The 17,213-nt window shown below is 48.6% G+C and overlaps 3 protein-coding genes across 3 annotated transcripts; all 3 read left to right on the top strand.

Annotated features, from left to right (window-relative positions):
• Positions 1 to 1,730: 1,730 nt before the first annotated feature.
• F4817DRAFT_368789 (acetyl-CoA synthetase-like protein) lies at positions 1,731 to 5,610 on the top strand (the record flags this gene model as incomplete). Its single annotated transcript, XM_049307277.1, has 5 exons — positions 1,731 to 2,048; positions 2,097 to 2,496; positions 2,555 to 2,791; positions 2,846 to 2,921; positions 2,969 to 5,610. The coding sequence occupies 5 exons, from the start codon at positions 1,731 to 1,733 to the stop codon at positions 5,139 to 5,141; spliced, it is 3,204 nt and encodes a 1,067-aa protein (XP_049154847.1). The 3' UTR covers positions 5,142 to 5,610.
• A 176-nt stretch (positions 5,611 to 5,786) lies between these two features.
• Positions 5,787 to 11,198, top strand: F4817DRAFT_350969 (uncharacterized protein). The gene is made up of 5 exons (XM_049305012.1): positions 5,787 to 6,085; positions 6,156 to 6,402; positions 6,501 to 6,933; positions 6,999 to 10,533; positions 10,595 to 11,198. The coding sequence occupies exons 2-5, from the start codon at positions 6,287 to 6,289 to the stop codon at positions 10,909 to 10,911; spliced, it is 4,401 nt and encodes a 1,466-aa protein (XP_049154846.1). The 5' UTR covers positions 5,787 to 6,085; positions 6,156 to 6,286; the 3' UTR covers positions 10,912 to 11,198.
• Positions 11,199 to 11,537: 339 nt separating this feature from the next.
• F4817DRAFT_350968 (uncharacterized protein) lies at positions 11,538 to 15,021 on the top strand. Its single transcript, XM_049305011.1, has one exon. The coding sequence runs from the start codon at positions 11,823 to 11,825 to the stop codon at positions 14,925 to 14,927; it is 3,105 nt and encodes a 1,034-aa protein (XP_049154845.1). The 5' UTR covers positions 11,538 to 11,822; the 3' UTR covers positions 14,928 to 15,021.
• The last annotated feature ends 2,192 nt before the right edge of the window (positions 15,022 to 17,213 follow it).

Raw genomic sequence — 17,213 nt, 5'->3', positions numbered from 1 at the left:
TCATTTATATCGTAGCTATTTGTTTTGTTGATTATCCACGCATGGTCTATATTTTTTTTCGTGTTGTTGCGTTTCCTTTTTTTCCTAGGGTAGCGACATAAGCTACCGGTGATGTCAAAAACATAGCGCCATCGTCCACTTCTAAAGGTCGTATTCTATTATACGAGATCATGCTTATTTATTGTATTTATCCTTTATCTGAAGTGGTTAGGTAGGTCGCCTACTCATAACTAGGTGCCTAACCCCAATTATGGCTTGCTAAGGGGGGGATTATAAATGGAATCGGAAATTCTGATATAAGCCCTTATACCTGAAGTACTAAGTAATCTCTAAAGGTCTATATTTCACGCTCGTTAACTTTAATGTAATTCTTTTTTCTCCCAGGTTATATATAGCAAAGCTTGTTGGTGCAATACTAAGGACGATACCGTACTAGTTATCTCATGCAGTAAACGTGGCACTCTCAGAAATTTATCGCTTATAGGAGTCCCCTTTGAAATATTATATGAAAATACCTTCTAATGGTTTATTAACGTACACCTTCCTCTATTCCTGTCATCAGGTACTTATGAAAAAGCTTTGTGTAGAGCTATTTCCCTTATATGCGAGACTCTCTTATTCTCTCACGGCATTTAATGTCCGAGTTTTCGTAGAAGTAAGGTTATGCGGTTGTGGAACCCCGTGTCCGATGCGGTTCGGCCGAAAACGTTGAAGCCGATGTCTAGGTACGTTTGATGATCGGTGTCGTAGGGCGGTTTTATTGCTCGGCTACCCCGAAACCCGCACGAAATTAAAGTTCTCAGCTAAATCAGCTAAATAATTTAGCATTGAGCTGTGATCAAGAAACCCGCGTTGTTCCCAGTAGTATCCGGAAATAACCCGCGCATGAGTGTGGTTGAATCCAACCCAATTGCCTGACCAGCGGAACACTCATCACAACTTGTCATTTATGTACTAATGTACAGGGCGTATGAGTCTTTGATATCTACGGAGCATTCTTTATGTTCGGGTGTAACATCAAAAACTGGTGTCACATTCTTAGTCATGGGACATATATTTTTGGTGCCTCACGTAAATTCCGTGGGACATAGGGGTCATAGATTCGCTGGTTCGTAAACCCATTACATGAATCATGTATATAAAATGTTAGATATAAGAGTTGATATCAATGATTTATGACCGAGTATATCCGTTTATGAGGTAGGTGGTATGCCCTGATCCAGAGCCCCTTGGTTGATTTTACTTTAGCAATTTAGGAAATCTAGCAACACTGGAACGTATTGCTCCTATGTAACTTCGTAGCATACCTAGGTAGGGTAGGTGTATTTGTAATTGCCCACCCCCGGGATTCGGATATAGGTCATGACAGTATTTTCTTTGTTGGGGCCAAAGTGCCACCATTACACTACATGACAGGCCGCGGAAATATCGGATACCTATCCCATCACGGTTGGGACGGATGATGTTTTATATACTATGGCCTACTCAGTGCTCCACCTAACCGAGGATACGATCTGTACTCATTTGACTACCTATATAAACCTAGGCGCTGCTCTCGTCCTGTCTTCCGGGAGTGTTGGTGATAATATCCTATTAGTTTCCTGGCCAACACTACTGAATTAATCGCAACCGAAAAAAGGAGGCAAGTCTGAATTGTTGTACCTATATCCTTCATGACACGAGCATAGAAGGAGAGGCGAACTTCCGAATAACCATTAGAAATAGACAACATGGTAGACTCGGAGACAAATGGATCCAAGCAGGATCAGCATCGCAAGTGTCGGATAGTTCCCAATATAATCGACGATATCGCGGGGGTGGATCCTGGGAGGGAGGCGTTCCTTGTACCGCGCTCCGACAACCCCAAGGATGGTTGGAAATCCATTACGTTTAAAGAGTATGCGAACGCCGTAAACCGCATCGCGCACAGGATCGTCGAGACATGCGGCACTCCATCGCAGGGTTCTTTCCCTACAATAGCCTATGTCGGTCCAAACGACGCTCGTTATGTCATATTACTAGTTGGCGCCGTCAAGGCCGGCTACAAGGTAATATTTCTCATGAACATTGGTTATCTAGAAATAACTGTATTTTAGGCTTTGTTTATCTCTCCCCGTAATTCTCTCGAGGGACAGTTAAGTCTATTTGATAAGACGGACTGTCAATTTCTCGCTTTTGCAAAACCACTACGAGGATTAGTCCGTCCATGGCTGCAAGAACGCGAAATGAAGGCAATCGAAGTAGACCCCGTCGAAACTTGGTTCCCTGAGCAAGATGTCGAACCATTCCCCTACGAGAAGACTTTCGAGCAAGCTGAATGGGATCCGTTGGTAGTGCTTCATACTAGCGGAAGCACTGGAATCCCGAAGCCGGTTGTTATCAGGCAGGGTCTGATAGCTATGAATGATATTCATAATGACTTACCTACATTCGGTAATGGATTCGAACCTTGGCTACGAGGGCTTGCAAAGGCATCGCGCAAAACATTTTCACCTAGTAAGCTAACTACCCAGATTCCCGAAGCTTATAGTTCGATTTGCTCATACGTCTCAAGTGCCCCTTTTCCATGCGGCCGGATTATATCTCTTCATCTACTCCGTATTATACTTTGACACACCGATCGCCTTAGGTGTCAGTGATCGCCCCTTATCAATTGACTTGGTCGTCGAGTGTCTCGATAATCTAGATGTCGAGGGGGCTATGCTTCCGCCAACGATGCTAGAAGAGATGAGTCAGAATGACGAGTGGATTCGACCGCTGATGAAGCTTAAAATTGTTGCTTTCGGCGGAGGTTAGTGATACCTGACAAGAATTCTACTTCTGCCAGAGGGGCTAATTCCGGCAGGAAATCTTAACAAAGAGGCCGGGGACAGATTAACCAAGAAGGGAATAAGACTTGTCAATGTAATCGGTGCTACGGAGTAAGTCTACTTGCAGCTTAGGGCCAGTTTTGGTCTAACAATCTTAGATATACGATACACCAGATGTACTTTCAGCCGAACCCTGAGCTCTGGCAATATTTCATATTCAATTCCGATATAATCGGAGCGGATTGGCGCAAGGCCGAAGGTACCGAGGACGTCTATCGACTAGTAATTGTCCGAAAAGATAAGCATCCAGGTCTTCAGGGTGTTTTCTATACTTTCCCGGAGGCCGACGAGTTCGATACTAAGGACATGTACAAGCGTCATCCAACTCTCCCGGATCATTGGATATACTACGGCAGATCTGACAATATCATTGTGTTTTCTAACGGAGAAAAGCTTAATCCAGTGACCATCGAGGAGATTGTTGTCGATCATCCCGGAATCAAGGGCGCTTTGGTAGTCGGCTCAGACCACTTCCAAGCTGGTCTCCTTCTCGAACCCGTGATAAATCCTAAAAACGATCAAGAAGCCGAGCAGCTGCTTGATAGTGTCTGGCCATATGTTGCTGAAGCAAATAGAGGAACTGCCGCCTACGGACAGATCGCACGCCAATTCATCGCATTGGCTAGCCCAGACAAGCCGTTTCACCGCGCTGGCAAGGGAACTGTACAACGAGCAAGCACGCTGAAGTTGTATAAGGAAGAGATCGATAAACTTTACGAAGAAGCAGACAAAGCTGTCGATGGAGTTGCTCCCCAAATTGATATGAATTCTGAGGACGCACTGGCAGAATCTATAAAGGATATATTCGGAACTAAACTTGGATCTAAAGGGGAACTCGAACTGGACACCGATTTTTTCTCGGCTGGTATTGACTCTTTACAAGTTATCATTGCTACCCGACTCCTCCATAGCGGACTGGAAGCTTCAGGTTTCCGCGTCGACGCAGCGAAGGTGCCTGCTCGTGTTATTTATGGTAATCCCACACCGCGAAGACTTGCTCGGTATATCTATTCTATCGTGAACGAAGGTGACAATGGGAACACCGAGAGAAGCCCGGACCACGAACTCCAGGCAATGAAATCTCTTTGGAAGAAGTATACAGAAAACGTTCCGAGGAAGAGGGAAGGAAGACCTGACCCTGAAGATGAGAATCAGACGGTACTCCTCACTGGATCCACGGGGATGCTAGGGTCTTACATGCTGGATCTCCTTGTGAAGAGTCCATTGGTGAAGAAAGTTATCTGCTTGAATAGAGCTGAGGATGGTGGTATCAAACGTCAGGGACAAGCTGCTAAGGACCGAGGTCTCAGTACCGATTTTACATCCAAAGCCGAATTCTTACATGCTGACATGTCACGCCCGGACTTTGGACTTCCTCCCGATGTATATGGTTGGCTACTAAACGAGGCGGACCGCTTTATTCACAATGCGTGGCCAGTCAACTTTAATATTCCTGTTGAATCCTTCGAGCCTCATATTCGAGGTGTCCGGAATGTTGCTGATTTCGCGACCAACTCATCTAAGCGCGTGGCTGTCGTGTTTATATCGTCGATCGGCACCGCAGACAATTGGGATGGCAAAAAGGGGACGATACCGGAACAAAGGCTTGAAGATCTAGGGCTCGCAGGAGGCGGCTACGGGCGTAGCAAAATGGTGGCGAGCCTTATTCTAGATGACGTTGCGAAAGTTGGTGATTTCCCAGCTGCGATAATCCGAGTCGGACAAATCGCCGGCCCCGAGTCAGAGGCAGGCTGCTGGAATAAACACGAATGGCTCCCTTCTATTATTGCGAGCAGCTTATACCTCGGAGCTCTTCCAATCCACCTCGGAATTATGGACCGCGTCGACTGGACGCCAGCTGAACGTATTGCGAACTTGGTTCTTGAGGTCGCCGGGGTGTCTCAGAAGGTTGCCGCTCAAAATATCACTGGTTACTATCACGGTGTTAATCCCTCGGCTACATCGTGGGCAGAGCTTGCTTTGGCTATCCAGGAATTCTACGGGAAAGATCGTATTCCGGAACTCATTAGCTTTAAGGATTGGGTTGACCGACTAGAGCAGAGCCAGGCAGGTGATGCTCAAGATATAGGCAAGAACCCAGGTGTTAAGCTAATTGATTCATATCGAGGGATGGCAGGCGCCCACAAAGCAGGCCAGAAGCCCTTTATTTTCGATATGAGGCATACGACAGAGCGTAGCCCAACCATGAAGTCCGCTAAGCCAATTACACCCGAGTTGATGAAACATTGGTGTAAGCAATGGGGTTTCTAAGAAGATGTAGTTGTCCAGCAACTAGAGTTAAGAGGGATTTGTTCTCATCCTTCGAGCACCTTAGGTAGTTATATAGGAGGCCTTAACGACCTATATAGAATGAATAATTAGACGTTGAATTAGAAAATTGATGATACGTTACACTGCATCTTAAGTTATTTACTACTGCATAAATAATACCGTTGCACCTCTTCAAGCCGTTGGTAAAATAGTGACTTGATTCGAGAGACTCTAGGTAATACCTTTGTATTTTACTTTGCGGTCTCTTAGGTAGTAACTTGGATCTTACGGAAGTGGTCGGAAATGGACAAGGTTGATAGGTTAGTTTAAAAACCTGGATTTCAAAATATTTGAATTAATCTCTTTCTTGCCTTGAGGATGGGTGGTTTATATTAGAGTAGACAAGGCCAGTAATGCTGTAGAGTATGTAAAAGCGAGAGTCTCTAAATGCGACGAGGAGGAGTGGGCCAAGGTTATTTCGTGTGTGGCTGGCTCAAATACATGTACAGTAGGAGTGGGCTGCCTGTGGCTAAGTACCTAGGTATCTCCTAAGGTACCTATGTAGCTTTGCCCCGTGCTTGGCAGCTGGCGGGTGGCTTGTACTTCTTCCCCTCCAGCTGCCTAGGAAACTACTGTCCACCCTGAAATTTCGACAAGCGGAAAGAAAAAAAATAAGGAATTTCCAAATCGTCACCAGAGAAGAAACTCGACACCTCTTACGCCCACCGCATCTTGCAGAGCAGAACAACAACTTTCATCTGTACCTATTACACATAGCAGCTTTACCAAGCAGAACCGGCTATTGTTACGCAATCCTGCGACAACATTTTCATGAAACGTATTGTTCATTTGATACTCGTAACTCGCATTTCGAAAGCATTCACAACCGCATTAACAGCCGCATCTGCATCCACATCCACATCTACATCCACATTCACATTCGCGTATGTATAAACCCTAGGCACCTTGCTTTATACTTTCGTCGCGCAACGGCGACACTAACCAATAAACTAGACTGGAACACGTCTGAATCCTCGATCCTCTTCCGAGTCGCCTCGAATTTCCGAAGTTCAACACGCCACTTCGCCGATTATTACTATCGGTTATATTTCTTGAATACAGGTTGCAGCCCCGTAACCGTGACAATGCCCTCAAATCTCCCTTCAAGTTTCGCCTCAGCAGCTGCTGGTCAGAACCCGAGCCGTGATGCGAGATCAGGTGCTCGAAGTGATGGTCGAGGGAATAATACTAGCGGGGAATGGTACGTTGTTATTGCCTATTACTACTACTCTGCTACTATTAGACATATTGGATTGCCTTGACAGCAAGCTGATTGCCCCTTTCTTTCCCTTTTTCTAGGTCTAGGTCAGGACGATCAACCAACGGCGGCACTCTAACTTTCCGTCGAATATCGACTACGCCCTCGAGCCAGTCTCTCAATAGCCAGATGCAAAATTCCGAAGCCAACCAGTCAGCCTCTGCTGACCCTGCCGTTATCTCTGCCATGCCGGTTGGCTCCACCAATTTCGACAACTCGGGCATTCTTAGATACTCGCGAGACCAGCTCCTCTCCATGTTCAGCGTCGTCCACGAGTCCAATCCTCAACGACCCGATGTCTCCGCTCTATTCGCGCCCGGATGGATCCCGGGACATATCAATGGTACGACGTCTAGAGGCTGGGGTAAGACTGCCGAGTCTCACGTCGCCCCTCAGGAGCCAGATATCTGTTGGGATGCACCAGGATCGACAACAGCTGTCGGCTTGCAGGAGATGAGCCCCGACGAGAAAGAAGTGAGTCGCGGCCCTAAGCCTCGACCGTCAAAATAAGTCATCTCGTGGACTAACATTTCAAATAGTTATTCGCATCCGACGTAAATTCTACTGTAAAGCCCCCGGCTCAGAATAAGGACGGGAATCACCCGGGAGGAGGGGTAAACGGTCGAAAGGCTTCCCTTTCCCACGGAAGTTCAAACAATTTCGGACTCGCCTCACCTTCAACTACGTCGAGACCTGGTACAAGACGACGTGAAACTACCGATACGAATCCATATTCTGGTGGTGGCGGCTTGACTTCTCCGACATCCGCAACGCGCCCATCTCGAGAGGATGCGTCATTCTGGTTTGGCCGAAAGAATATGGACCCGAAGGATTCAACTTTTGAGGAGCCTGAAGAGGATACTAGTGCGCGAGATGCTCCTGCTAAATCTCTGCCTTTTGGTAATCTAATACGCAACAATACGAATCCGGGCAGCTCGGGTTTCGCAGGAGTATCTCCCTGGCAGACGTCGGCCCCGACTACCTTGCCTGGCATAGGTAGTTTCGGGAATTTTGCGCTTCCTGGATCTACAATTGGGGAGAAGCGAGCTGGAAATCCTCGTGGCGAAAGCCGCTTAGCGCACTTGATTCCTAAGGAGAGCTCCGATAGTATTGCTACTAAAGCAGGTGAAGGTGTTACTCCGGATGCTAACCGTCTTTGGCGCCCGCGCCAGCGCACCGACACGGACCCCTTTGGCGAAGACAGCGTCTCGGGGAGTGCTATTCTAGGAGGCGCTCAAGATACGAGTCCTCCTCCAATGTCTCATCCGCCTCTTCATACCTCGTACGATACACCGGTAAAAGGATCTACCAGTGATTTCGGAATGTCCAGTCTCAACTTGGGGGGACACCCGGAACATGAACAAGCGCCTCTAAGTCCGTCGGAAACGAATCCCTATAGAAGCCCCCCGGGCGAACGAAATGAGCACGAGGACGTGGGGGACAGGCAGCACGGCCCAACCGGTATCGCCGACCATGTCTCCGGCTACGGCGGGGGTCTGCCACGCTCGTTTGCCCATGCCACGTTTGACGGCAGCGATCGTAGCCAGACATCCAGCGTTGGCGCGAAGGCCTACCCGCCGTTGAGCAATCTAACTGGCTGGCCATCTTCGAGTACGCCAGACCGCGAGCGTGCCCCCTTCTCGGGCTTTGGCGGCTCACTTTTCGGCCCTGTTGGAGACTTGCAGTCCCCAAGCCTTGGTAATCTAGGCGGCGTGTTTGGTCCCGCAAGCACGACTGGCTTTGGTGGTTCCGGATCTTTTGGTCGAGCAAGCAAGCTCGGTTCTCTATTTCCCCCAGCCATGCAGGCGCAGATGCAAACCCAGGACAACGAAAGCCTTAGCGATTCGATACCGGACCTTCGTCAGCCTAACCCATTAGGTGCTATCGGCCGTACTGCCCCCGGCGATCATGGCCGCGAAACTGATAGCCCTATGCGAGCCGGTAGGGGAATCTTTGCCGACATGTTTGCCCAGGCCGAGACTAGTCGAACGCCAGTCAATTCTGAAAGTCTGCATAGTATCTCGGCTGCTCCTCACACCCAGACCTTTACGGCGACTAGCAACGCACCATCCTATGCCGCAAGCCAGACGTCCGAACCTCCCTCTGTCCAGTCTCGCACTATGGTCATGCCCGACCGTATGAGATGGGTTTACCTAGACCCTCAAGGTCAGCAACAGGGTCCATTTACCGGGTTGGAAATGAACGACTGGTATAAAGCCAATTTCTTCACTCCTGACCTTCGTGTTAAGAAATTAGAGGATTCGGAGTTCGAGCCTTTGGGCCAATTGATTAGACGCATCGGCAACTCTCGAGAGCCCTTCCTTGTTCCTCAGATCGGTATACCTCACGGCCCACCATCTCAGACTGGTCCTTTCTCTAACTCGGGTGGCGTGATACAGCCGCCTCTCGTTAATGCCTTTCCTAGTTTTGGTAGGACCTTGACAGCAGAAGAGCAGAACAATCTCGAGAGACGCAAACAGGAAGAGCAATATTTGATGGCTCGCCATCGCGAATATTACGCGACCCAGCAGTCAATGGGCCGAGTCCCAATGCCCGGTGTCCCGGGGTTGCATCATCATTCAAGCGCTCACAGCCTCCAAAGTCAACCGAGTTTTGGTAGCATCACATCGCCCATTACAATGCCCCCTCAACCCCCCATTGGTGCCATTGGAACATCGGGCTCTTTTTTCGACGCGCCAGCTACACATCAAGCCGCCGTACAAGGTAGTTCTGGACAGGGACTAGACATGTTCAGGGAAGACGACCTAGCTCGTCTGTCAGGACCAGAACGCCAGATGTTGGCTGGCCTCCATGGTACGGGGGCGATAGGCGGCAACCTCCCACCACAGCCCATTGGTGCGCCCACTTCGGAAGCAGGTGTGCGCAGCCAGCTCCCTAACTCTAATGAACTCAGCGAAGACGTAGAAGGCTTTCGAGGGCGCTTGCAGGAATTCGAAAAGCTTAGGGCACAACACGATGCCGAAATGGCGGGACGACAAGCGTCACCTCTTCGTAATCAGTCCAACGAGCAGGCTCCGCAAATGAGCTCACCTACACACCCTATTGGGCCTGAATCGGCTTCTGAACAATCCCCCGGCGGAGATGCTGCCCGCCATCAAGTTGAGGATGACCAGTCGGCTGTCTTAGCAAAGCAATATCAACATGCTCAAGCTGCTGCAGTTGCCGCAAAAATCAGCGGGCTCCCAATGCCTTTCCCACCGCCTCCCTCCGCTACACCTTTACCTGCTCCTGCTCCACAACGTGTCAAATCTAATTTACCAGAGCAATATGCTACGAGTTCTCGATCTGGCACACCTGACATCACGCCGTCGTCAGCTGCGGCTCAACCACCACCGCTTGCCCCGTGGGCTAAGGACGGTGGGTTAGAATCACATAAAGGACCTAGCCTCAAAGAGATTCAGCAGGCGGAAGCTCAGAAGGCGGCCAAGGCGGAGGAGGCAGCGGCTCTTGCCCGACGTGCTTTGCTTGAACAGGAGGCAGCTCGAGAACGCGAGAAGGTGGCGGCTGCTGCTCCAGGTCTACCTACAAGCAGCACGTGGGGAACCGCGTCGCCTGTCAATCCTAGTACGGCCGGCAGCCCCTGGGCAAAACCGGCCCCGGGGAAGACACCGGCGGCTGGACCTACGGCTCAGGCACAAATCTTAGACAAGAAGAAGACATTGGCCGATATCCAGCGCGAAGAGGAAGCTCGCAAGCAGAAAGCGAAAGAGGTAGCCTCACAGACCGGACCCGTATCCAGCGTCGGAAAGCGATACGCCGATCTCGCCAGCAAAACCAATGTTGTCTCTGCCCCTAATCCAGTACCCAGTGCCAATACCTCGGGGTGGGCTACAGTTGGAGCTGGAGGTAAAGTAAAGGCACCAACCGGCCCTTCTTCACAGGTGCGACCTCCGAGCGCTTCTAAGCCAGCGGCTACCGTTGTAACCCCCCCATCACGACCGGCTGTCAAGGCGTCGAATTCCACGGCCGGCCCTGCCCACACGGAAGCCATGGAGGAGTTTACCAAATGGCTTCACGGTCAGTTGGCTAAAGGAATCACAGGTGTTACGGACAGTAAGTTAAAGCATATAAAACCACATTCATGATAACACTTGCTAACGAGGATGCGCAATAGTCGAAGCCTTCGCCAACACGTTGATAGGGTTCCCTCTTGCGGGCGATCTTATCTCGGATGCTATCTATGCCAACTCTAAAACGATGGATGGACGTCACTTTGCCGAGGAGTTTATTCGGCGTAAGAAGCTAGCCGATAAGGGCGTGGTAGAGAAGCAGCCGGCCAAAAGCCCATCTACAGACACGCAGTCAAGCACAGCAGGTGGTTGGAACGAGGTAGCCAAGAAGAGCAGCTACAAAGAGACCACCAATGATGCCAGTTTGATGCAAGGTGCTGGCTTCAAGGTCGTACCCGGCCGAAAGAAGGGGAAGAAATAAAGCAAACCGGTAGCAGATGTGGCGTACGAATATCGACCAGAAAGGTGGGCCTGTAATGAATGATATTTAATGAAGCCCTTATGACTTTAAATATCGTCTGTGTATACCGACTAGTGCGGAAATGGACAAGGGGAATTGTACTTTCAGATAGCTTCACGATGCAAACTGCAACTCTTTTCTTAGCACCGAGGTTGCTCAAGCTCGGTGCTCAAGCTCGGTGCTCAAGGATTTTGCTATCGTCTACTCAAATAGGTATTGAATGAAGTGATGAAATGATAATACCCAGACCAAAATTCTTTCTCTCGGTTTGTGATTTTTTATAAGAACCTAATGGACCAGTTTCTGTAAATGTTCCCTAGTGCCCGGGTACCTCTTAAAGGGGTAAAGTACAGTAAATACTGGATATAACGAATCTAGTATATAACGAATTCAGTTTACCTATAACGAATTGAAGTCCTTGTTTTTTAAAATTCGTTATATCGAGTATTTACTGTACTAAGGGTAAGAGCTATGTACCTAAGTATTCACCAATAGCCCGCACAGACCACCTGACGTCAAATAATAAGTCAAGGGGAAATTTTAAAAAGGAGAAAAAAAAGAGAGAGAAAATGCCAAAATTGCCCCTCCCCCGCCATCGATTACATTGCATTCTACATTTACAGGTATCAAATCCTTTTCTAATGCCACTCATATTTGTAAACGTCTTAACGATGTTTATCATTTGATATATCTTCCACTCTCCACCGAATTACGAAGTTAATATCTTATACTACGCATAATGATTTTAATTTCACCGTCATCTCCATTCTAAAATTGGGCAAATACAATTACAATTACTCTATGCCATAAGCCTTAAAGGCTTGATACACTGATACGGGAATACCGATACGTTAGGTTAAACTAGGTTCAAGATGGTGGACAACGAGTTCTCACCCGATACACTCATCTCGATCGAAAGATCTTTTGAGAATTCTTCTTTCCTTGAACCATTTAATAGTGAGCCAGCGCAGAGTATAATAACCCAATTTGTCCAACACATAGTGGCGCAATCGCCCGAGAAGCAAATCAAATCGGGTTTCGACGAGACTCACTTGAAATCCCACGTTGCTACTGAGATAATCCGCCTTGGTCTAGCTTCTCTAGGGGCTTTCTTACAGACAAATGTTACAGGTCCAGTTCTCCAAGGTTTTAGCCCAGTTGAAGCTATTTTTGTTTCGGCTTTCGAGAAGGAAAAGTCTGGCACAAAGTCGGTAGACCTAGACTTGTCTATAACGTCTTTCAGGAGGCTGTGTCTCAACTGGCTTGAGGTGGACGGCGTTTCTCCATATCCTTACATACCCCATATAGAGCTCTTTTGCTTGTCGAGATTCATCTTCACAACAGGCCTTGTATTACCAACTGAGTTACCTGAAGTCTGGTCTGATTCGCAGAATTCTATCTCGCTACATCTCTCCTGGACCCGACTGAGGATTCACCTCTGGCATTATAAACTCATCACCCAACCCTCGCTAGGTTCGGGGTCTTTGTTCACCAAAAGCGGCCGCTGGACAGACGTGCCAACCCTCCAGGAGATTATTGAAAAAAGTATTCTAGAAGCTGACACTTCTGTGACTAGACCGGCAGAGACAGACCAAGTCTCGGAAAAGTCACAATGGCCTCTAGAGTACCGTATCCAATATTTTCTAGAAGAGGCAGCCTGTCATATATTACTCGGCAATGACGCAAAAGCTCGAGAAGCCCTGAACTTCGCCACGAAGATTAGTGGCTTTTCTTACGCTCTTTCTGGAGCCCCTGGAAAGCGTACACGATTTCAAGAGAAGAATATCAGTCAACTCGTAGTACTTGCCAAAAGCCATGCGCTACCTCCTACAATACCTGAACAACACCACGCCTCCAACGCCACACCTATTGCGCTCCCCCTAAACGATGATACTTTGTTAGAGAACATCAAGTTTGATAACCATGGAACCGACAGTCGAGCTTCCCTTCTTCCAGTTGAATTACAGGATATTAAACCGGACGAACAACCGCAGCTTCTTCCGGAGGACCACATCATCCTTTTAACAGAAGCAACCATGAGGGATACCTTTTCGCCTGCTGATTCGCTGACTTCGGAAGAGATTTTACCCTTCGCTCTCCGAGTGATTGACGATAAGTCAACCAACTGGCAAACATACACCCAAGCCCTTCTCGTACGGTCACGAATTGAGTTGAACAGAAGTAGAACTGTTGAACGTGCAGTTTTGCAGATGCAGGCCCTTGTGGATCAGGTCATCGTGGATATGCAAGAGACCAATGGCTTAGATGGGACGCGACGTCAAGGTGCAAATAAGCCAGAAGCTACACCCGATATCCCCGCCATCCAAGTGACGCCTGATAGCGGGGAGGGTCGACAGGACGACCTTCAAAAGCCAACATCATTTCTCCCTGCTCCCAAACCGGCCGAGTCAGCATCGCCGCAGGAGAGGCTACGGTATGTCAATGCTTTGTCGGCTCCACCGCGTTGGCACCTCGAGTCCGAGCTCGCCTACGCCTGGACGACGGTTGGGTCACTTGCCTCAGCCTTGGAGATATTCAAACGCCTACGGCTGTGGGCAGAAGTTGCTCTCTGTCTAGCAAGTAGCGCGGCGGCTGATGATCAGGAAGGTCGGGGTAGCGGGGGTGAGGAGAAAGCTCGGGCTATCGTGCGATGGCGGTTATTCAATCGCACTCCTGATGCTAACAGCGCCGCGAATCCGAAAGATGATTACGACGGGGACGATGTCGAATTCGATATCTCATCTCTAAAAGCGTCTGACTTCTATGGTTCAGAACGCTCTCCCCTACCTCCCAATGCCCCTCGCTTATTTTGCATACTGGGAGACATAGAGGATGATCCTAAGCACTATCAACGTGCATGGGATGTTTCCAATAGACGGTTTTCAAGGGCGCAGAGGTCGCTCGGTGAGCTCTATCTCCGAACGCAGAAATGGGAAGAAGCTCGAGAAGCATACAAACTTGCTGTTGGAGTTAATCGGTTAAGCTCAGACATGTGGAGCAGACTTGGTGATATCGAGCTTCGTCTTGGAAACTTCCCCGACGCAGCTGAGGCGTTCCAGAGAGCAATCTCAAGCGCAAATAACACTTCCGGTGGTGAAGATGCGAAGACTTGGAGCAACCTTGGAACTTCACTGTTAAGTTGGTATCGCCAAATCATCTCGGAGACACGAGACCGGCAGCAAAAACTTGGCAAGGATGATTCCGACTCTTTAGACGGGATGACAAGCACGAAGCGCGCCGCGGAACTCGGAAAGTCCGCACATAATATATTGCATGACTCCTTAGTGGCCTTTAAGCGTGGAGCAACACTCGCCGACTCGAACTGGAGAATTTGGGACAACGTAATCACTCTGGCGGCAAGTATCTCGCCGAATCCGGACTTAGAAGATGTAGTTCTCGGAGTTAGAAATGTAATCCGCATTCGCAAGAGCGAAGACGCATTAGATCTTGATATCCTAACCCTCCTGGTTAGAGAGGCGACCAAGACGCCTGTCCCCACCAACATCGAAGAAGGGAAAATATTCGAGCCAGCAAGAGGCACCATCGAAAGCAAGATCGTCTCACTCTTCGAAAATGATATCGTATCCCTCATTACGACGAATTCGGCATCCTGGGCTCTGGTGTCACGCCTTCGTGCCTGGAAGAAAGACTGGACTGGGGCACTGGACGCTGCGGAGAAGGCGTGGAGGACGGCTGTCGGCGGGGTCGGGAGCTCGTTGTCAGCATCTGGCGGCGCAGAAAGCCAACATGGGAGCTGGCTAACAGATGCAGACGCATGGGATGCTGTAGTTCAAAGGACATCGGAGCTAGTAGCGGCGTACGAGAATTATGGATCACGCATAGATACAATCGGTACTAAGTGGAAGGGTAAGGCGAGAAGCGCGGTTAGGAGCGTAATGGGGAAGGCCAAGGATTCGTGGGAGGGCGATCAAAGATGGCAAACATTGGCCGACATGATGGAGGACTTACGATTGTAGGGGAAAATGTCACCCTGCTGAAATATAGTAGTCCCTTCTTTCTGTGATTATAAATAGGTATCCAGTGTTAATAAAATCTTGAGGAACATTGACAATCTTATAAGTATTCGTATATTGAGGTTGTTTTATAAAGATGCAAACAGCATAAATAAGTTAAAAGACACCTAGATAGACTAGACAGATAACTATGTTCCTCAAACGCCTTCTGCCATCTAATCCTTGATATGCATCTATTGCTTCTCTTCCTTCGCCTCTTAACATATTGCGCCCCAGCCGTAGTTCCCATTGCCCAATAATAAATCAGACCATATCATCTTATCTAGATTCTCGTGGTAGTCCCCGATTCCCAAATACACTTGTCCGTAAAATAGACACCCGATGAAATGCATTTCTGACTTAAAGGTATTGATCTAGTAAAGCAAGTAGAGCAAAAATAGAAGAGAATAAAACAGCGAGCTAAAGTTACAAGAATTTCGAAACAAACAGGGTATAAAATGCTTTAAACAGAAAAGACACCAACCGATCAAACTACCATGCGTGCCTATATCACGCTCTCTAAATAGGTACCTAATCCTTCTACCTCCTGTCTCTACCCGTGTTAAAACCTGGTCGGAGCTGCGGGTTCCCAGTCCACCGAATTGTCCAGCCGGAGCCGCGGGGGCGTCGTGACCGCTCTAGCTGGAGCCCAGAAGAGGAATTTATTAGAAAAGGTCGTAAAAAGAAAAAGGTAATGAGTGACAATGTATGCGGTTAGACATCTGAATAGAGGTGCCTAGCTTTAATATGAAGAGAAATGAAATATGAATAAGCCAAGTCGTCGTAGAAAGTACGCCTGAACTTAATCAGTCCGTAGAAGCTGGTCGACCAGAGAACAAAACAAAAAGCCGAAACTCGGAAGAGATGAATCCCATTTCTTAGGCATCCTAATCCCGGGACAAGGACAGGTAAAAGACAAAAAATGACCGTAGGAAGTAGAAGGGTAGTATAATAAGGCTGACAAGTAGTGTACGGTCTAAATCCCAGGGCGGGTTGATGTGTTGTGAAGAAGGGGGGGTAAAGTAGGTCGTCCTTGGGCTAAGCAACAGGTTTTGTTAATATGATAACAATTCGTTGTGCTCGTAGAAAAGCATGCAGACATCACCAGGCATCTAACTTCGGTGAAGACTGGGGTTGTATATGGGCGGTAAATGTTCGTTTATTTGGTATCCATAACCATGTCCCCAATACCCCAGTTGTGGTATCAAATAAGATGTTAGTGGAGTCTGGTGATAGACTACCTATCATGAAGTGCATTGTGTGTAGATCATCTGCAAAGCCAAGGGTATAACACAAGCCTCGAGACCAGGTAGCTGTCGTGAAACGACTAAATCTGAGGAAAATACGACAATGCGGACCCCAGGTTTCGAAATATTATTGAAGAGACAGCTCCCGGTGATGCTTGAAATAAGGACTGCGTGACGCAGATGATATGCATCATGCAGCGGCAGCGGCGCGCACCCGATAGACACACATCTAGACATAGATACGATCCATGTTGCCCACATGGGTGCATCTGCATGTCGACATGCTTGTGACCAATCAGTCACTCGAGACTAGCCATGCAAAGTCGATCCATGGTCCCCCAGATTAGCCCTCCCCGATCCCGAGAAGGGAATAAGACGTGGTAATGACGATGGTGGCAATAGCTTGAATGCACCTAGCCTTGTTAAGAGAGATAGCCCGAGCTTTGGAGCATGGGGCAGGGGGCGGCTTGAAGTTGTCACGGGTGCGGCGGCTCTCATGGCGGAATAAATCCAAGAGGTGAGGCAAGGATACCGGGAGATAAACAGGGGTGAGTTCGTTTGGTATCGTGCGATCAAGTTGGAGTGCCGGGTTGAATTATGATTGGTTGACCTCACGACAGCTGACCTTGGCCGAACTCACCCCCCCCCCCCCCTTTTTTCCCACACACACGATTTACAAAACCTATACACCCACCAACCCTCAACAAACTTGGCATATGCCATCATACGAATGGCCCTCACTCTCCATCTTCTAGGTTCGAGCCTAGCATGGCTCCCCATCACGAACCACACGCGCGCACGCACGCACGCACGCACACACACCACACACACACTCTCTCCCTTTCTCTCTTTCTCCTTTAACTCCTAAGAAATTCGACCGTCCTAGATGCAGAACCATCTCCCGCTTCACACCATACTAGTGCCGTATGATTTAACAGCGGCATAATGAAAGGCGAGGGGGTTATGTGCAGGAAAGCATGATACGGATGTCCGAGCTAGATTC

The sequence above is a fragment of the Daldinia loculata genome (assembly GCF_022478755.1).
Source record: "Daldinia loculata strain CBS 113971 unplaced genomic scaffold F4817scaffold_73, whole genome shotgun sequence".
Taxonomy (NCBI): domain Eukaryota; kingdom Fungi; phylum Ascomycota; class Sordariomycetes; order Xylariales; family Hypoxylaceae; genus Daldinia; species Daldinia loculata.
This window is presented reverse-complemented; position numbering and strand designations above follow the sequence as displayed.

What these genes read in the sequence shown, in the direction of transcription:
- F4817DRAFT_350969 (XM_049305012.1), top strand. Translation starts at nt 6,287, where the DNA reads ATGCCCTCAAATCTCCCTTCAAGTTTCGCCTCAGCAGCTGCTGGTCAG. An exon ending in AATAATACTAGCGGGGAATG is followed by an intron (nt 6,403 to 6,500) that starts GTACGTTGTTAT and finishes CCCTTTTTCTAG; the next exon opens with GTCTAGGTCAGGACGATCAA. An exon ending in TGAGCCCCGACGAGAAAGAA is followed by an intron (nt 6,934 to 6,998) that starts GTGAGTCGCGGC and finishes CATTTCAAATAG; the next exon opens with TTATTCGCATCCGACGTAAA.
- F4817DRAFT_350968 (XM_049305011.1), top strand. Translation starts at nt 11,823, where the DNA reads ATGGTGGACAACGAGTTCTCACCCGATACACTCATCTCGATCGAAAGA.